Source organism: Dermacentor variabilis, chromosome 9 (genome assembly GCF_050947875.1).
Source record: "Dermacentor variabilis isolate Ectoservices chromosome 9, ASM5094787v1, whole genome shotgun sequence".
NCBI lineage: Eukaryota > Metazoa > Arthropoda > Arachnida > Ixodida > Ixodidae > Dermacentor > Dermacentor variabilis.
This window is the reverse complement of record NC_134576.1, coordinates 8474511-8489811: the sequence shown is the minus strand read 5'-3', so window position 1 is coordinate 8489811 and position 15301 is coordinate 8474511. Positions and strand designations below refer to the sequence as shown.

General features: G+C 47.5%; 1 protein-coding gene across 7 annotated transcripts in view; it reads right to left on the bottom strand.

The window, feature by feature from the left end:
• LOC142558600 (uncharacterized) overlaps positions 1 to 15301 on the bottom strand; it is a 473120-nt gene that overhangs the window by 383269 nt on the left and 74550 nt on the right. For all 7 annotated transcript variants that reach the window (XM_075670756.1, XM_075670754.1, XM_075670751.1 and 4 more), the window contains exons 2-3: positions 1619 to 1799; positions 1426 to 1558 (exon numbers count right to left, since the gene is read on the bottom strand). In XM_075670756.1, the coding sequence (XP_075526871.1) occupies positions 1426 to 1558; positions 1619 to 1689 (204 nt within the window). In that variant the 5' untranslated portion in view covers positions 1690 to 1799. The remainder of the gene's footprint in view (positions 1 to 1425; positions 1559 to 1618; positions 1800 to 15301) is intronic.

The following is a 15301-nucleotide window of genomic DNA, read 5'->3' as shown; positions in this document are numbered from 1 at the left end:
GACACTTCCCCTTGCCTACCACAAGCTTTGTACACCCAGACGACTTCAATGCCATCTGCCTGCCTTCCAGTCACGTCACCTGTGCCTGTTCACCACCAGCAATCGACAGAGGTTGCACAGCCGACCACAACTGGTAACCAAGGAGTGACTGTCGAGTGACCAGTATGCACACCAGCTAGTACGACCTGCTCATCGTCATAACGAAATATCTCGCAACTGATGCTGAAATGTCTTCAGTTTGATGCTGCACTGCCATTGCCACGTAAAAGTAACATCAATAAAGGGAAAATCAGACATCCACCCGATCGTAGCAATTGCTACAAAGGTTTCCTTTGTAACAATTGCTGCGATCGGGTGGATCTCTGATTTTCCCTTTATTCATTGCTTCTCTCCACCTTGCGGGTTTCCGCAGAACTAGTATGTCAAAAGTAACATCAGCGTACACAGACACCCTGTTCCTGTGCTGCTAATTTGTCCATAAGGGTTTGCAACAACTGCGCCACTGAAAACTGCACAGTGCGCAACTGATTCAAAATAGTTGCTTTCCTACCTAAGCGGCCATTTGCAAACCACTTAATCGCGAACCTCCAGTGTGAATGAGCCCTTGAGGGTCCAAGCGTCTGGACCACCTTACTCATCTGCTTGGTGACTGCGATGCACAATGTGCTACTATGTGGGATCAGAGACCATACTTACCATTTTTTCGTACTATGCAAATAAGACTAACACCATGGCTATGCAACCTTTGAATGCAATCAGCCTGAACCTCAAGTATTCCACCACCGTACTGACACGCCTCCTCTGCGCCAGTCTCCATCCTGACCTCTCTAACATGACCCAGAGTCGATGTGCCACGAGGCACGGCTCCCCATTACCATTCCAATGCTCAAGTTTCATCCCACTGGATAAGAACTGTCTGTAATAAAAGTGCATATTATTGGCTACGATGTAGCTGCTATATGGCACCAACTCCCAAAAAAATAGGGAAACCGCTTCTAAAAAAACTAAAACCTTCTGTTCATCGTGGGAACTCAAATGGCACGTTCACCCCTGCCACTCTCAATATGGTTCACCACGACAGCAAGCTCTGCACACAAGCAACTTTACTGCAGTAGAAGGTCGTGCAGTCTTGCAGGTGCATGCAGAGGCTAAGTGAGCACTTGTGTGAAGATGGAAGCCAGTGCTGCACCTATAATTTGCTGATCAATGCCTTTATTATGGAGACTGAAAACAGAATTCTTGTGCTGCAAGAAACCTAAAAGATTTGTGAGGTAACCAACCCACATGAATTTGTAAGCATGTGGGCATTAATCGATCCTTTTCCCTGGAAACTCTCCGACTCTACTAGGTGCACACAGGCCACTACTGGAGTCCTGCTTGCCACATGCATCTTCAATGCAATGTGAAGATCAGCACTACACACACCTGGTAGGGCAGGCCGAAGCAGTTGTGGTGTGAAGTGCGGCTTTTGGCAGCAGGTGGAGGGGGTGAGGCCACTGGCTCCACTGACGAGGCCTCCTCCTCCGCCCCCATGGCCGCTGGAACACCGTCCACCACGCTGAAACAAAACACATAAGCAGATGTTGACATGTTTCATGACATTGATGCAAGAGCTCACCTCGCCACCGTGTCGAGCAGGAAGTCGGGCCCCCCCAGGCACCGGGGCTGCTGCGTCAGGGCCAGGCTCATGCTGCCCAGCTCCTCGGCCGCCGCCACCGCAGCCAGCAGCCCGCTGCTGCCGCCGCCACGCTCCAGCGGGCTTGCCCAGGCCTCAAGGGTGGCCGCGCCACCATGGTGGTCTGCAAGGACAAACACAGCTGTTTCAGCAAAGCCTAAGCAAAGGCATTACATTATTCATACCAAGGTGGAGTAGACATTCTATTGGCGCTGAACCACCACGCCCAGACCCGCTCGCCAGAAAACACACGGACTGCCACTGTCGGTCATGTGGCATTGTGAACCCACCCAGACCTGACTGGTGCAAATGTACACGGCTGTGCAGCTTTACACATGGTCAAAGCATTAAGCTACTGGTAATAAAATTAAACCACAAGGCAAAGAAAAATAATTATTAGCAGCAAAACGCATAGGTGTTTAATGGCAGAAATGTGCCTACAAATGCTCACAGAAAAGTCCATGGTTGGTATTGAAACAATGTTATCTGGAAGATCATTCCAAAGTGTAATAGTTGATGGCTACGCTAAACAAGTGAAAATATTCGCCAGACATAAGCCTGATGCAAAGCTGATTTAAAGATGCCTGCCTGTGCCTAAAATGTTTTTTCATGTGGCAATGGGAACAGCGTTATGCTACAAATGTATTTCTGTATTAGGCATAAATGAGTAACAGACCTATGAGTACTTAACAACTGAAGCGCCATATCTAGCTTAATTCTCTTCATACTGGAATGGCCACCATAACTGCACAGCATGAAAAGTGGCTGCACACATTTTCACGATAGCATTGCTGGCCTTGACAGCGACTACTCATTTCTGCCATTCAAAAAAAAAAAAGTCCAGGAAGCTTTAATGATTTATGTGGCGGCGTTTTATTTTTTGGCACAAGGGCCACCGAAGAGTTCTAAGAGGAAGCTTTAGCTTGGAGGCACCTATCTAAATACATGGGAACAGAGAAATTGCTTTTCTCAGCAGGTACTGTGAGAATATTTATGAGGCTTGTTATATTTAAAAGAAAAAGTTACATTTAGTGACTGTAGGAAGCAAATTTTTTTAAGGCGAAAGCCTCAAGTGGCTCATACCACCAATGGCCTTGAGAAAAATGCATTGTCTGGTCCAATGGTACAAAAACTTATCAGCAATGGCTCATACCCCAATAGGCAAACAAAATATGCAATGGCTCATCCCTCTAGTAATGTAGAGGCTACAAGCGCTCAACAAAGCAAAGCGAACAGTGCAACTGCATTCATTGAAATCCCCTATATAACACACAGAACAGCATACATTTCAATACCCTGCTGAGAGGATGCAACGTAAAGTCGAAGAGAAACATCGTTGGTGCGAGTCTGACCCCACTATACGGGCGCCCGAAGGCGCAGCCGGAGTCCTTCCATGTTTTTCTGGTCACGAAACTCCGCCGTCACGCTATGGGAGAGGTTCATATGCTGCCCAAAGGTGTCGCGACGCGGCGCCACTGTGCCGCAGAGGGCATCGTTCGCGTACTGAAACGCGTGCACAGTACAAAGCGAGCTGAGTGATCGGGTGCATTCTGTGCATGTGCCGCGCTATTTTTCGAGTGCTGGGCTGTTTAGTTGAAGTGGTGGAGTGGGACAACGATGCTGAACACGTGTTGCAAGTAACAGCTGAACAAGTAGAATGGTGGTATCTCTAACAAGCCATTTAAAAAAAAAAAATGCTGTATTTGTGACGTGGCTACTTGTGTTCGTTTGAGAGTTGTTTTGCCATGTGTTATGAAATGCTTATGCTTTACACTTTCTTGTTTATAGAAATAATCGATTATGCATTCTGTATTTGTTGCCATTCGTTTGCTGGTGTTTGTTTCCTGCACCCCAATGCATATCTCTCACGTTTGATGTTATTCCTTTATGCTTATTATATCAGTGTCATGCTTTTAACAAACTTCTTGCATTGTGAATGGTGGACCGTTCGTGACCAGACGCCTCTGTGCTGTCTGTATTTCGCTCCGCTTATTTTCCATGATAAATAAATGATCGTGCTTGTATGTTGTTTTTGCATCAACACGTTTTATTTCTTTTCTTAATTGAATTACAAAGTTTCTTTTTTCATTTTTAAATCATGATAAGAATATCAGGACCGGTGATTACAGCATTTTAACATATTGTAAATAGTTGCACAAAAAGAACCAAAATACTTAGTCTTGTCGTTTCTGCGTCAAAACCACGAGCAGCGTGAATAAGTGCTGGGCTTACTGACGCTTCTAAACAACTGCTTGCTAAGGCAATTGCCTAATTACAATACAGCTAGTTCCAACTATGCAGGTCCTAACACTTCACGTTCGCCTTAATCCATTGCTAAAAGCCGCACCGAAGACATTTAGTAGCGAAGTTTGTCTTGCATTAATCCTACCTAAATCTCATTCAGAAATGGCATCGCTTTGCAGAGAAATCTTCAGCGCACGGAGCAGCTCAATTTCCTTTTCTTTGTCATTAAGTATTCTACGGTAGCAGCCCTTTGCAATAACAATTTCATTCTTTTGATCTCCTTATAACATACTTCTCTGCCACAGTCCTTCTCTACCACAGTTTAACAGAAAGTGAACAGCTGTGCTCGGCGAACAATCTGGCGCTATGCACAACGGAGAGTTGGCGCTTACTTACGGATAAGCGGGGGTGCAACAGCCCATATGTTTGCATCTGGTGATAAGTGGGACCACTGGCGCTTTGTTGCGAATGCGCGGTGTTTAATTTCAGGCAAATATAAAAAAGCGAAGCCCACCAAAGTGTTGAGGCGAACGGCAATGATGAAGAAATCTGGACCGAGACCGCAGCGGACGCATTTAGAAGGGGGCAAAGTGCAAAACACCCGTTTATTTAAATTTAGGTGCATTTTAAAGGATCCCAAGTAGTCAAAATTAATCCTGAGTCCCCCACAACGGTGTGCCTCATAATCATTTCATGGTTCTGGCTCTTAAAATCCCAGTTTTCTTTTTTTTTTTTGTCTGAGATCGCCGCAAGCTCCATGTTGTGAGCGGCTTTTTTTTTTTCGTCCCGGGCACTCATATCAAGGCAGAAGACGCGCTCAGGCAGTCATTTAAGCATAGTCAATGTTAAAAATAGTTACGACAAACTAAAGTGATGGTTGAGGAAGTTGAGAAAGCTAGAATACCGCGGCTGCCCCACACACAACCACAGTGGTAGCGGTGCTCGCATGCCCTCTCATGCACGGTTGCACCTCTAGCAGCGGGCGCTGGCTCTATATGAAACTGAGGCGGCAGTTTCGTGACCAGAAAAAAAAAAAAATTGATGGACTATGGCGGAGCTAAGCGTAGAAAATGAGCCGAAGATGCCGAACTGCAAAAGCAGCAACACAACGATGCGAGACTGCGCATTACGAAGTGTACAGCAGGCTTTTGCCTTCATGTGTTACAGGAGTGTGGCATGCTGCCGAACTTTGCACTTAAACTACCAATAAATTTAATAAAACTGTTAAAAAATTGCTAAATTTAAAAAATGGAACTATCAAATTACCAATGTAACTCATAAATGGGAAAAGACATCACAATTCTGTACAGTGCACCTAATTTACATTTAAGGCGACAAAATTGATGTGGTATGCATCTATAATTTTAGAATAGCAAGGAGCTCTGGTAAACAACTTCACATGGGCTATCAATTCATATGCACACACACTTGTCCACTGCAGAAGCTTGAACAGATGATAGCAACTGTTTTTGGTGCAATATTATGAATATATAAACTCTGTGCCATTGGCTTTTTTTTATATAGGCTTTCAGACTTTCAGTCTTTCAGTTTGAACACCCATGTATATATACAGGAAAACTCACACATGCATACACCCGTGCATCAACATTCCCCAAACCAAAAGCAAAGCAACAAAGGCAGCACTAAAGCAAGAAGTCCAATAATTTTAATGATTACATGCTTCTAAACAACATTTTTCATTGTTCTGTGGTGTGAGTGACGCCTGACTTAAGCACCCGTCACCACATTCATTGATTACGTAGGCCTCTGAAATGAGGCGGCCCTTTTCATTTTCGTTTTTCCAGATTACGTGAGTGCGTTCAAAAATGGGCTTGCAACTGCAACCTGCGCAATGAGTGGCCAAATGTGATGCATCAATGTTCCTCCAGATTAAAGAATGCTGGTCTATCAAATTTGGCCACCCATTGCGCAGCTTGCAGTTGCAAGCCCATTTTTTGAATGCACACACATAGTCTGGACAAACAAAAATGAAAAGGGCCGCCTCATTTCAGAGGCCTACCTAATCAATAAATGTGGCGACAGGTGTGTAAGCAGGGCGTCATTCGCACTACACAACAAAGAAAATGTTTTTTAGGAGCATCTAATCGTTAAAATTATCGGACTTCTTGCTTTGCTTTTGGTTTGGGGAATGTTGGTGTGCGGGTGTACACATGTTGAGTTTTCCTATATGTATGAGTGTTTAAATGCCATAAACTTTTAGTCATGAGTCAGCGCTCATGTTTATTCTTCGTCCGAGTTTTTTAGTGCTGACTGTATAATAACATGCAAGACAACATTGTTTAAGAAACCTAGGCATTTGGCCTGCTCTGGTGTAAAAAAAAAACAGTTCTTGACCAAGAAACACTCAGCAGCATAACTCTTTGGGCTTGTTGGTGCATGATTTGAATGGCAACAAGTAGTGCGCAGAGGACGAGACAGTAAAAACCAGACACACAAGAACAATACAAGCGCTCATACTGTTCGTGTGTGTCTGGTTTTTGCTGTCGCATCCTCTACGTGCTATTGGTTGCTATTCAAGAAACATTAACAGATGAAAAGGGATGTGCTGCCGGTATGCTACAGGAAAGTCTTTCACTCAGCTTCTGCTTCCTGACACTCCAGGATGACGTGGAGGACAATCAGCCTCTCAGCACATATATCGCAAGTTGGAGGTTCATTACCAAAAAACAGCGAAAAACTGTGGATGCCATATGTGTCTCCTATTCTGGGACGACAGAATAGGACATCCGTTTGTCGTGTTTTCATTGTGGAGGGCTAGGAACCTAACTGCGGCTTAATCCTGTGAAGCTTATTGTTCGTTTCAGCGTCCCACAAGCATTGTCAGTGGCTTTGCAGTTTTGTTTGTAGAAAGGCTTCATATCTGCAGCGAGAGTAGCAGTGGAAAGATTAATACCATGCAATGCTACTGCTGTGGCAGTTTCATTGGCAAGCACTCTAGTACCTCAATTCCTCTGTGCCCAGGAACCCAACATCCTATTACATACTACGAGATGAATAAACGTTGCACAAGAGTAAGAATGTCATGTACATACAATGCAGATAAGAGTGAACAAAGCTCAATAAAAACTGTATTTTTATGTTTTAGAGCGCAGCTCTTTGGCGTCCGTTCCTGGGTTTCGCGTCGTCGTTGGCGTTGTCGTCGGCCTCGTAACCAGCTCCGCCCCCCTTTCATCCCCCCAGCGCTAGCAGCGACCGACTGATACCGCTGGATGCCGCTGACGCCGCTAGAGTCTCAAGATAACGTGACTGCATAGTACACCGTCGCCGCCATGCAGAAAGAGGAGGAAAGGGTCCCCCCCCCCCCCCTGTTCTTGTGTGGCGGATAGGGTGCTCTTCAGTTGCAGACGCGCCGGTTATTTCACGTAGGCCCCGGCACGTCGACGAATACGTGACCACCTTCCCACGGCTAGACCTGGTTCTTAGCGCTGCGGAAGCGAGGGTATCATATTGTTTGTGTCGGCATTGGCGGCGTTGTCCCTGAAACCAACTCCGCAGCTGGGGTTGACTCACTATCGGCGTCAGCGGCATCAGTCAGTCGCTGCTATCTCTTCCCTCCTCCCTTTATCGTGTTGTCCGCTTGCTGCGCGCGCTTCTGCCCCCATCGTTTGCCGCTGGGTGTACACGCCGCCCCCCTCCCCCCTCTTCCTGCGAGTCTCCGGTTGTCAAAGCGCCGGCTCGAACTTAATTCCTTTCTTCGCTCCTCCTCCAATGCAACCCCTGTGCGGTGGCAATCAGAGAGCCAGATCGGTGGCGGCGGATCTGTATATGTGCACCGCCCGAGCCGAAATTGCCGCTGCCGTTCGCCCTGTGCGGTGGCAATCAGAGAGCCAGATCGGTGGCGGCGGATCTGTATATGTGCACCGCCCGAGCCGAAATTGCCGCTGCCGTTCGCCACTGCGAAATTATCTGCCAGTTCTTTCTGAGCCATGAGCGAGACGACCGATGGAAGTCCTCCGTCTGCTGCTGCTGCTGCTGCTGCTGCTAAACGAGCTGCCAGAGCAGAGGCCCAGCGCCGTCGCCGTCAGAATCCAGAGGTGCATGCCGCCGAAGCAGAAGCTTACCTAGTGGAGTCTTTGTTAAAGGAATACGTGTGAAAAATAAAAAAAAAATTCTGTGATAGCGCATACATGTGTTGCTCGATTTCTTTGCCTCAATCTATCGAAAAGGTGAAACAGCTTATTTGCTGCGCTCAAATTTCGCATTAGGAAGTAACGTAATCGTCGGTAATTTTTTATAAACTCATTACCGCTTTTACAACGTTTAACGAGTCTGAATATTATTGCCTTCTCTAGTTTTATTTGTGCATTTCACCACAGACAGGACTGCATAGGCTTCTACAGTACAGATACTTGTTTCGGGGCTCAATATGCCAGATATAGAGAAAGAGGGACCAACAGCCACGTAGGATACGCTGCAATGCGACTCTGATGTGTTGGTGTAGAATTCAAAGCAAGACTACTTCGATTCCAGCTCAAAGAAATGCATCCGAATTTCTAGCTCTAGAGCATGCTTTGTTACTTTCAGATGGACCACATTCTATCACCTGCCACTCCCCAGGCAGTAACAGCTTAGCTAGAGGCATTAAGCAATGTTGGAGGAGTGGGACATCCATTCTTTTGCGAAGCTCCCCTTCACGCAGTGAGAAAGGCTGTCTCACAGAGCGTTGATTATGAAAAGTGTAGCATATGTAAAAAAATTGGAGGATGCTTAAGCTTCACCTTCAAGGGTGGAACGCGATAGCGTTATCGCACCCTGTTCGCACCGCCCACTCAAAACGATCTAAGCGAGCCAAACGTTGTGATCGGCACGGACAGCAGGGCCGCGACGCGCCATAAAGGCGGACACGATCATGGGGCGAGTGGCGCGCCACGTGTCAGAGCAGCGCCGTACATTGCAAGGAGGGGGCCTTCTGTGTTTGCTGCAAGATGGCTCTGCGTGTGCGCAGAGCGCATAAGAAATGTAGCGAAAACATACTTCGCTACTCGTGTAACTGCGACTTCTGTAATTTACATGCTCATAATTACCGATATACACCGCAGTATAACTTTCTACGGCAAATTTTTAAGGCAACACCGCATTTACTAGAGGCGCTTTTGTCTTGCTTTGAACTATCAAACTTGTGGCTGAGTGGTAGCATCTCCGTCTCACTCCGGAGACCCTGGTTCGATTCCCACCCAGCCCATCTTGCAAGTTGAATTGCCTTCCGGGATTTTTCACTCACGGCCAACGCCGCCGACACCGGCTTTTCTGCGACGCGAGCTCCTTAACGCTGTCGCATTAATAATTAATGGTTTTAGAACACGAATGTTCATTATTAGAGCGCACTTCGAGAAAATATATGAAGCTGATGTATATACTCTGCAGATGGAGTGACCACTGATTTGATTTATCGTACAAACTTTCGATGGGGCCTCTTCTGAAAGCGCCAGTGGCCAGGCAGATAGCAAGATGGTGGACAGGATCAAGCATATTCAGCGTACTTGAGGAGGCACAGTGCTATACCACGGCACCATAATCCAATTGTGACTGAATGAGGCTCTTGTAAAGGTTCATGAAACACTTCCTGTCACTGCCCCATGTTGTGCAAGATAACATTTACAGTAAGTTCATATATTTCAAGCATTTCACCTTGAGATATTTTATGTGTGGAATGAAAGTAAGTTTAGCGCCAATTATTTTGCCTAAAGGTTCGTGCTTTTTGTTGACAGGTATTTGTTGTCCATACAGTTGTACACTAAGATCTGGAACTAGGCCTCTTTTCTGTAAAAAGAGTACAATAGCTTTTGTGGGGGTTAGCTTTAGACCAATTTTCGTCTGCCCACTTAACACTTTGTTCAAGCCCTGCTGTACTTGCCTCTCACACACTGCAAGGTTATAGGCATTGAAAACTATTTGTATGTCTACATAGATGGAACAAAAAATAACTGTTGGTAATGAAGCATGGAGCATGTTCATCTTAACGAAAAACAGTGTGCAGCTGCGCATGCCCCCCCCCCCGGTTTACACCAATTTCCTGTATAAATAGACACTGGCTATACATTACCAATTTTGACATGGAAGGTACGATTAGACAAATAGTTTTCTATTACATTTAGCCTATATCCATGGATGCCCATTCCCACAAGTCTCTCAAAATTCTGTAACACCATGTTGCGTCATACACCTTCTCCAAATCGAGCATTATCAATAAGAAAAACTATTCATGAACAAATGTGTCACGGATACTGTTATGTTGCTACGTGAGTCATATCGCAAGGCCCCATCGCTACAAGGCGTATCGACAATAACCTTTTATTGCCGTCACGAAACAAATACAGGACAGAGGAACTTGATAACAACTGGAATATATACACTCTTGGGGCCGGAAGAGGGCGCTCATCAACACCAGGATTGACTGACAAAGATACGTCATCCGCTGAACTCCGGCCATCGGGCCGGAGACACACACAGCCATCCAGAAGAGCAACCGCATAAGAGATCGAGCTAGTTGCTCTGGAAATCACAGCAGATACCCATGGTGGGCCCTGGCTGTAGTTACGTAGAAATACAGGGTCGTCGGGTTGGAATGTGCGTGGTGTAGGCAGAGCTTCTGCCAACCGAGAGGACTTGTCAGGGGCCCACGGTGCAGCCGGTCCAGCATGGTAGACAGTCGGCGGCCCATCAACAACTCGCACAGGGAGCGTCCCGTGACTGTGTGTGGAGTTACATGCTGTTTTAGAGTGAAGTCTGCCAGGCGCTGTGCCCAGCTTCCTCGGATTATCCGAGATAATGCCTCTTTGGTGGTCCGCGCCATCCTTTCAGCCTGCCCGTTCATGGATGGATGGAACGGTGCAGATGTCACTTGGCGGATGAGGTTGGCATTCAGGAACCCTCGAAATTCTGTGGAAGTGAATAGTGGGCCACTGTCCGAGACGAGGGTATCTGGCAGGCCATGAGTTGCGAACAATCTTCGTAAGGTAGTGATTACAGCACTCAATGTCATCGTCAACATTGGTATGACGTCCAGCCATTTGGAATAAGAATCCACCAATCAAGGTCTGTCCTTGGAATGGACCAGCGAAACCAAAGTGCAGGCGTGACCATGTAGTCTGGGTCATCTCCCATAGGTGCACAGCTGCCCAAGGCATCTCTGGCCATGTTTCCTGGCAAGGAAAGCACCGCCGGATCCACTCCTCAATGGCTGCGTCTATGCCGGGCCACCATACATAACTGCGGACAAGTGCTTTAATTCTGACGATGTCAGGGCGTCCGACATGTAGAGCTTCGAGGACCCGGAAACGGAACTTCTGTGGAACCACCACACGGTCACCCCACAGTAAGCATCCCTTGTGGGCGGCCAGCTCATGTTGCCTGGACACGACTGGTGTGAATTCGGAACTCGGAGCACACCTTGGCCACCCCTCCACACCCAGTTGAGGACACGGGAGTGGATAGCTTCCTTGGCAGAGTACTTAGCCACATCGTCTGCATGGGCTAGAAATTCTGGAAGTATGTCCAGAAGCATGACGACCTCTGCTGATGAATGGTCATCCTGGCACTGGTCCGTTTGAGGCAGTCTGCTGAGACCATCTGCGTGGCCTAACTGTTTTCCTGGTCGGTGGTGGAGAGTATGCTGGTATCCATCCAGAAAAATCAACCAACGCAACATTTGCAGTGAAAGCATCTGTGGCATTTGCCAATCTGATGTGAAGAGCCCCAGGAGTGGCTTGTTGTCTGTATGGATCTGTAATGGGAAGCCAAATACGTAGTCGTGGAACTCCTTTACTCTGGCAATCACAGCGAGTGCCTCCTTATCAATCTGGGCATAATTCCGCTTTGTAGAGGACAAGGTTTTTGAATAAAAAGCGATTGGTACTTCCATGTCATCCGGCATTCTGTGACTCAACATCGCTCCTATTCCATACGGGGACGCATCACAGGCAAGGATTACCGGCTTCTCGTCAGCAACTGTTCGGATGCCAGTAGCTTCTTCACATTGTCGAACGCAGTTTGTTGTAGGTTTCCCCACAGCCAGCGGACCTTCTTGTTCAACAAACGGTGAAGGGGTTCAGCGACAGTGGCCTTGTGTGGAAGGAATGCATGATAGAAATTAAGAAGACCCAGGAAGGTCTTCAGCTCGGCTTCAACGGCCGCGGTGCATTAAGGATGGCTTGCGTCTTGGCCAGTGTGAGGTGCATTCGTTTAGCATCGACTTGGAAACCCAAAAATTCCACTTGAGTCACTCCTAGCTGGCATTTCTCCTTCTTGACCTTAAGCTCTGCATCTTGGAACCACTGAAGGACCTCTTGAAGGCAATAAGCAATTCCTGGTGCGATGCACCTTAAATGAGGACATCATCAAAATATGGAATGACGCCTGGTAGTTTGCGCAGTAGGTTCTCCATTAAACTCTGGAAAATGCCAGGTGCAACGCTGACACCGAATTGTAATCGTTGAATGCAAAAAGCACCCCGATGTGTCACAATGGTCTGCGCCTTAGCAGATTCATCAGTCACTGGGAGCTGTTGGTAGGCCTGTGCTAAGTCTAGCTTCGCAAGGACAGTTCCACTAGAGAGGGATGTCAGCAGGTGATTGACAGCTGGTACCGGATATGAGTGCTGCTGCAAGGCTTTGTTGATGGTGCACTTGTAGTCTGCACAGATGCGGACGTCCCCATTTGCCTTCAATGGCGTAACAATAGGGGTTTCCCGAGCGTGGTCAACCGGCTCAAGGATTCCTTGTTGTATCAGTTTGTCCAGTTCAGCATCGATTTTTGGATGCAGTGCGAAAGGAACCCTTCTTGCTTTCAGGCAGATAGGCACAACCTCAGGGTTAACTGCAAACTGCCCAGGCGATCCCTTGTAGCAGCCCAGCTTCCCGTCGAACATAGAGGCAAAGGCCCGGAATATGTTGTCAAGTGAGGATGGTTGCTGATCGATGCGTTGCACTCCCGTGATATTGGTACTAAGTGCCGGAAACCAATCCAGCCCGAGAAGACTTGGGCGCTCGCACTTGACAATGACCAGGGACAATGGGCTGTATCTTTGAACTGCACTCAGACGGAACCAACTCCACGTACAGCGATACGGTTGGCTTGATAGTCCCTCATGATGACGTGAAGTGGCTGCAAGTTTTGGACACGCCCCTATGGAAAAATGCGTCTGGCTGTGGCACCAGAGATAACGAAAAAGGTTTATTCCGAATCCACTGCCATCTGACATTGTGTGCCTTCGATTTTTACACTTACACGTATCATCCTCTTGGCGGGTTTAGACACTTCATTGATAGCAGTAACTGTCAAGTCGTCACAGTATGAAATCTTTGTGCGAGGAGTAGTCTTGAATTGTTGCGCCCGGGCTTGGGTTTTGGAATTTCGACGTGGGCTAAGCTGCCTCCAGGACCGGCAGACCTTAGCAATGTGCCCGATTTTTCCACATTCCCTGCACTGGGCACCATGGAACCGACACCAAGTGCCGTTCGTACGGGCCTTCACAGCTGGCACAGGGGCCGCCTACCAATCTCTCGGTGTCCCGTCGCTGAGTGGGGCTTGCACGTAACCGAAGAACATCTTCGGCGGTGTCTTGCTCACCATCATCGCCAGTCGTCATCCCTTGATGCACAGGCTCGAAAGGTGGCATGTTCGTGGTCTAAAACGTGGGTAAGCTGGCTTCCTGGGCAATGGCCTCAGTGGCGACTGCTTCCTCGACAGCACTGGTGAAAGACATCTCTTTTTTGGCCAGTAGTTGCCTCTTCACCATGTCATTCTGCAGTCCGAACATGAATCGATCCCGTAGCACGGTGTCGAGGTTGTTGAAGTTGCAGTGCTGTGCCGTCGTCCAAAGAGCAGCGAAGTAGGCGGCAGCAGACTCACTTGGTGCCTGGCCGCGGCGATGGAATTCATATCGTGTGGCAAGCTCCACTGGTTTTGGCGCTAGGTGGTAGCACAGAATAGCGAGGATTGTTTCGAACGGTGTATCCTTCAGCTGGGCTGGTGCCACAAGCACCCTGGCTAATTAAAATGTGGCGGGACCACAGCAGCTGAGGAATGTCGATCTCTTCTTGCTGGCATCCGTAACATCCTGTGCCTCAAGAAAGAACTGGAAACGTTCTGCATAGTCCTCCCGCTCTTCAGGGTGAGTGATGTTGAAAGGCTCGAGCCCCTCCATTGTGGTGGCCATCATTGTGAACGAGTACGTATTGGACGGAGCTAGCTTCCCATTGCGGCGGTCTCATTTAATCCCACCCTCATCGCCAGTTGCTGCATGGGTCATATCGCAAGGCACCATCGCTACAAGGCGTATCGGCAATAACCTTTTATTGCCATCACAAAACAAAACACTGAACAGGGGAACTTGATAACAATTGGAATATATACACTCTTGGGGCCGGAAGAGGGCACTCTTCAACACCAGGGTTGACTGACAAAGATAAGTCATCCGCTGAACTCAGCGACCAGCATCTGTACACAACACATACTTCCTCCGATGTGCACACAATCAGTTGAGAAAAAAAATTAAATTATGGGGTTTTACGTGCCAAAACCACTTTCTTATTATGAGGCACGCCGTAGTGGAGGACTCCAGAAATTTCGACCCCCTGGGGTTCTTTTACGTGCACCTAAATCTAAGTACACGGGTGTTTTCGCATTTCGCCCCCATCGAAATGCGGCCACCGTGGCCGGGATTCGATACCGCGACCTCGTGCTCAGCAGCCTAACACCATAGCCACTGAGCAACCACGGCGGGTCACGATCAGTTGTGAACCACAATGATAGGGATCAAGCGTTTTGTTCAGTTTAAGGAAATGTATAAGGGGACGATTAATTATTTTTGAAAGAGCTTACAACTTGTGAGAGCTTATCGGGTGGTAACTTGCTGCCAAGGAAGAGTCATTATCCTGCTTTAAACTGGAATAACAATAGCTTTCTTCTACGAGTATGGAAGATACTCAGCAGCACAGATAGTATTGAAAAGTGCAAGTAGTGTGATTTGCATGTCAGAGTGGGGATGCTTTATCATATTGTACACGACTCTGTCAAGGGACCCGGTGCAGAGCTATGACATGCGGTCAGGCAAGCTTTAAGTTTGGCAATGCTAAAACGATGCCTATAAGGATTATCTGGGCTACATTTCTGCTTCAGCGACTCATTTCTGTATATTTCATTAAGGTATCCGAATAGTGGGTGGAGCTAGACAGATGCTCGAAGTGTTCACCAAGAGCGTCGGCCTGGTCCTCTTATGGCCTCTTATTTTTGCCTCTTATGGCTCCTTAGCCTGTTCCATACTTTCGCCTCCTGTGAGTATGTATTAATGCCGGAGAGGAACCTCTTCTAGCTAGCCATCACGTATGCCTTCCCTGTGATTTAATGCTTTTTAAATTCAAT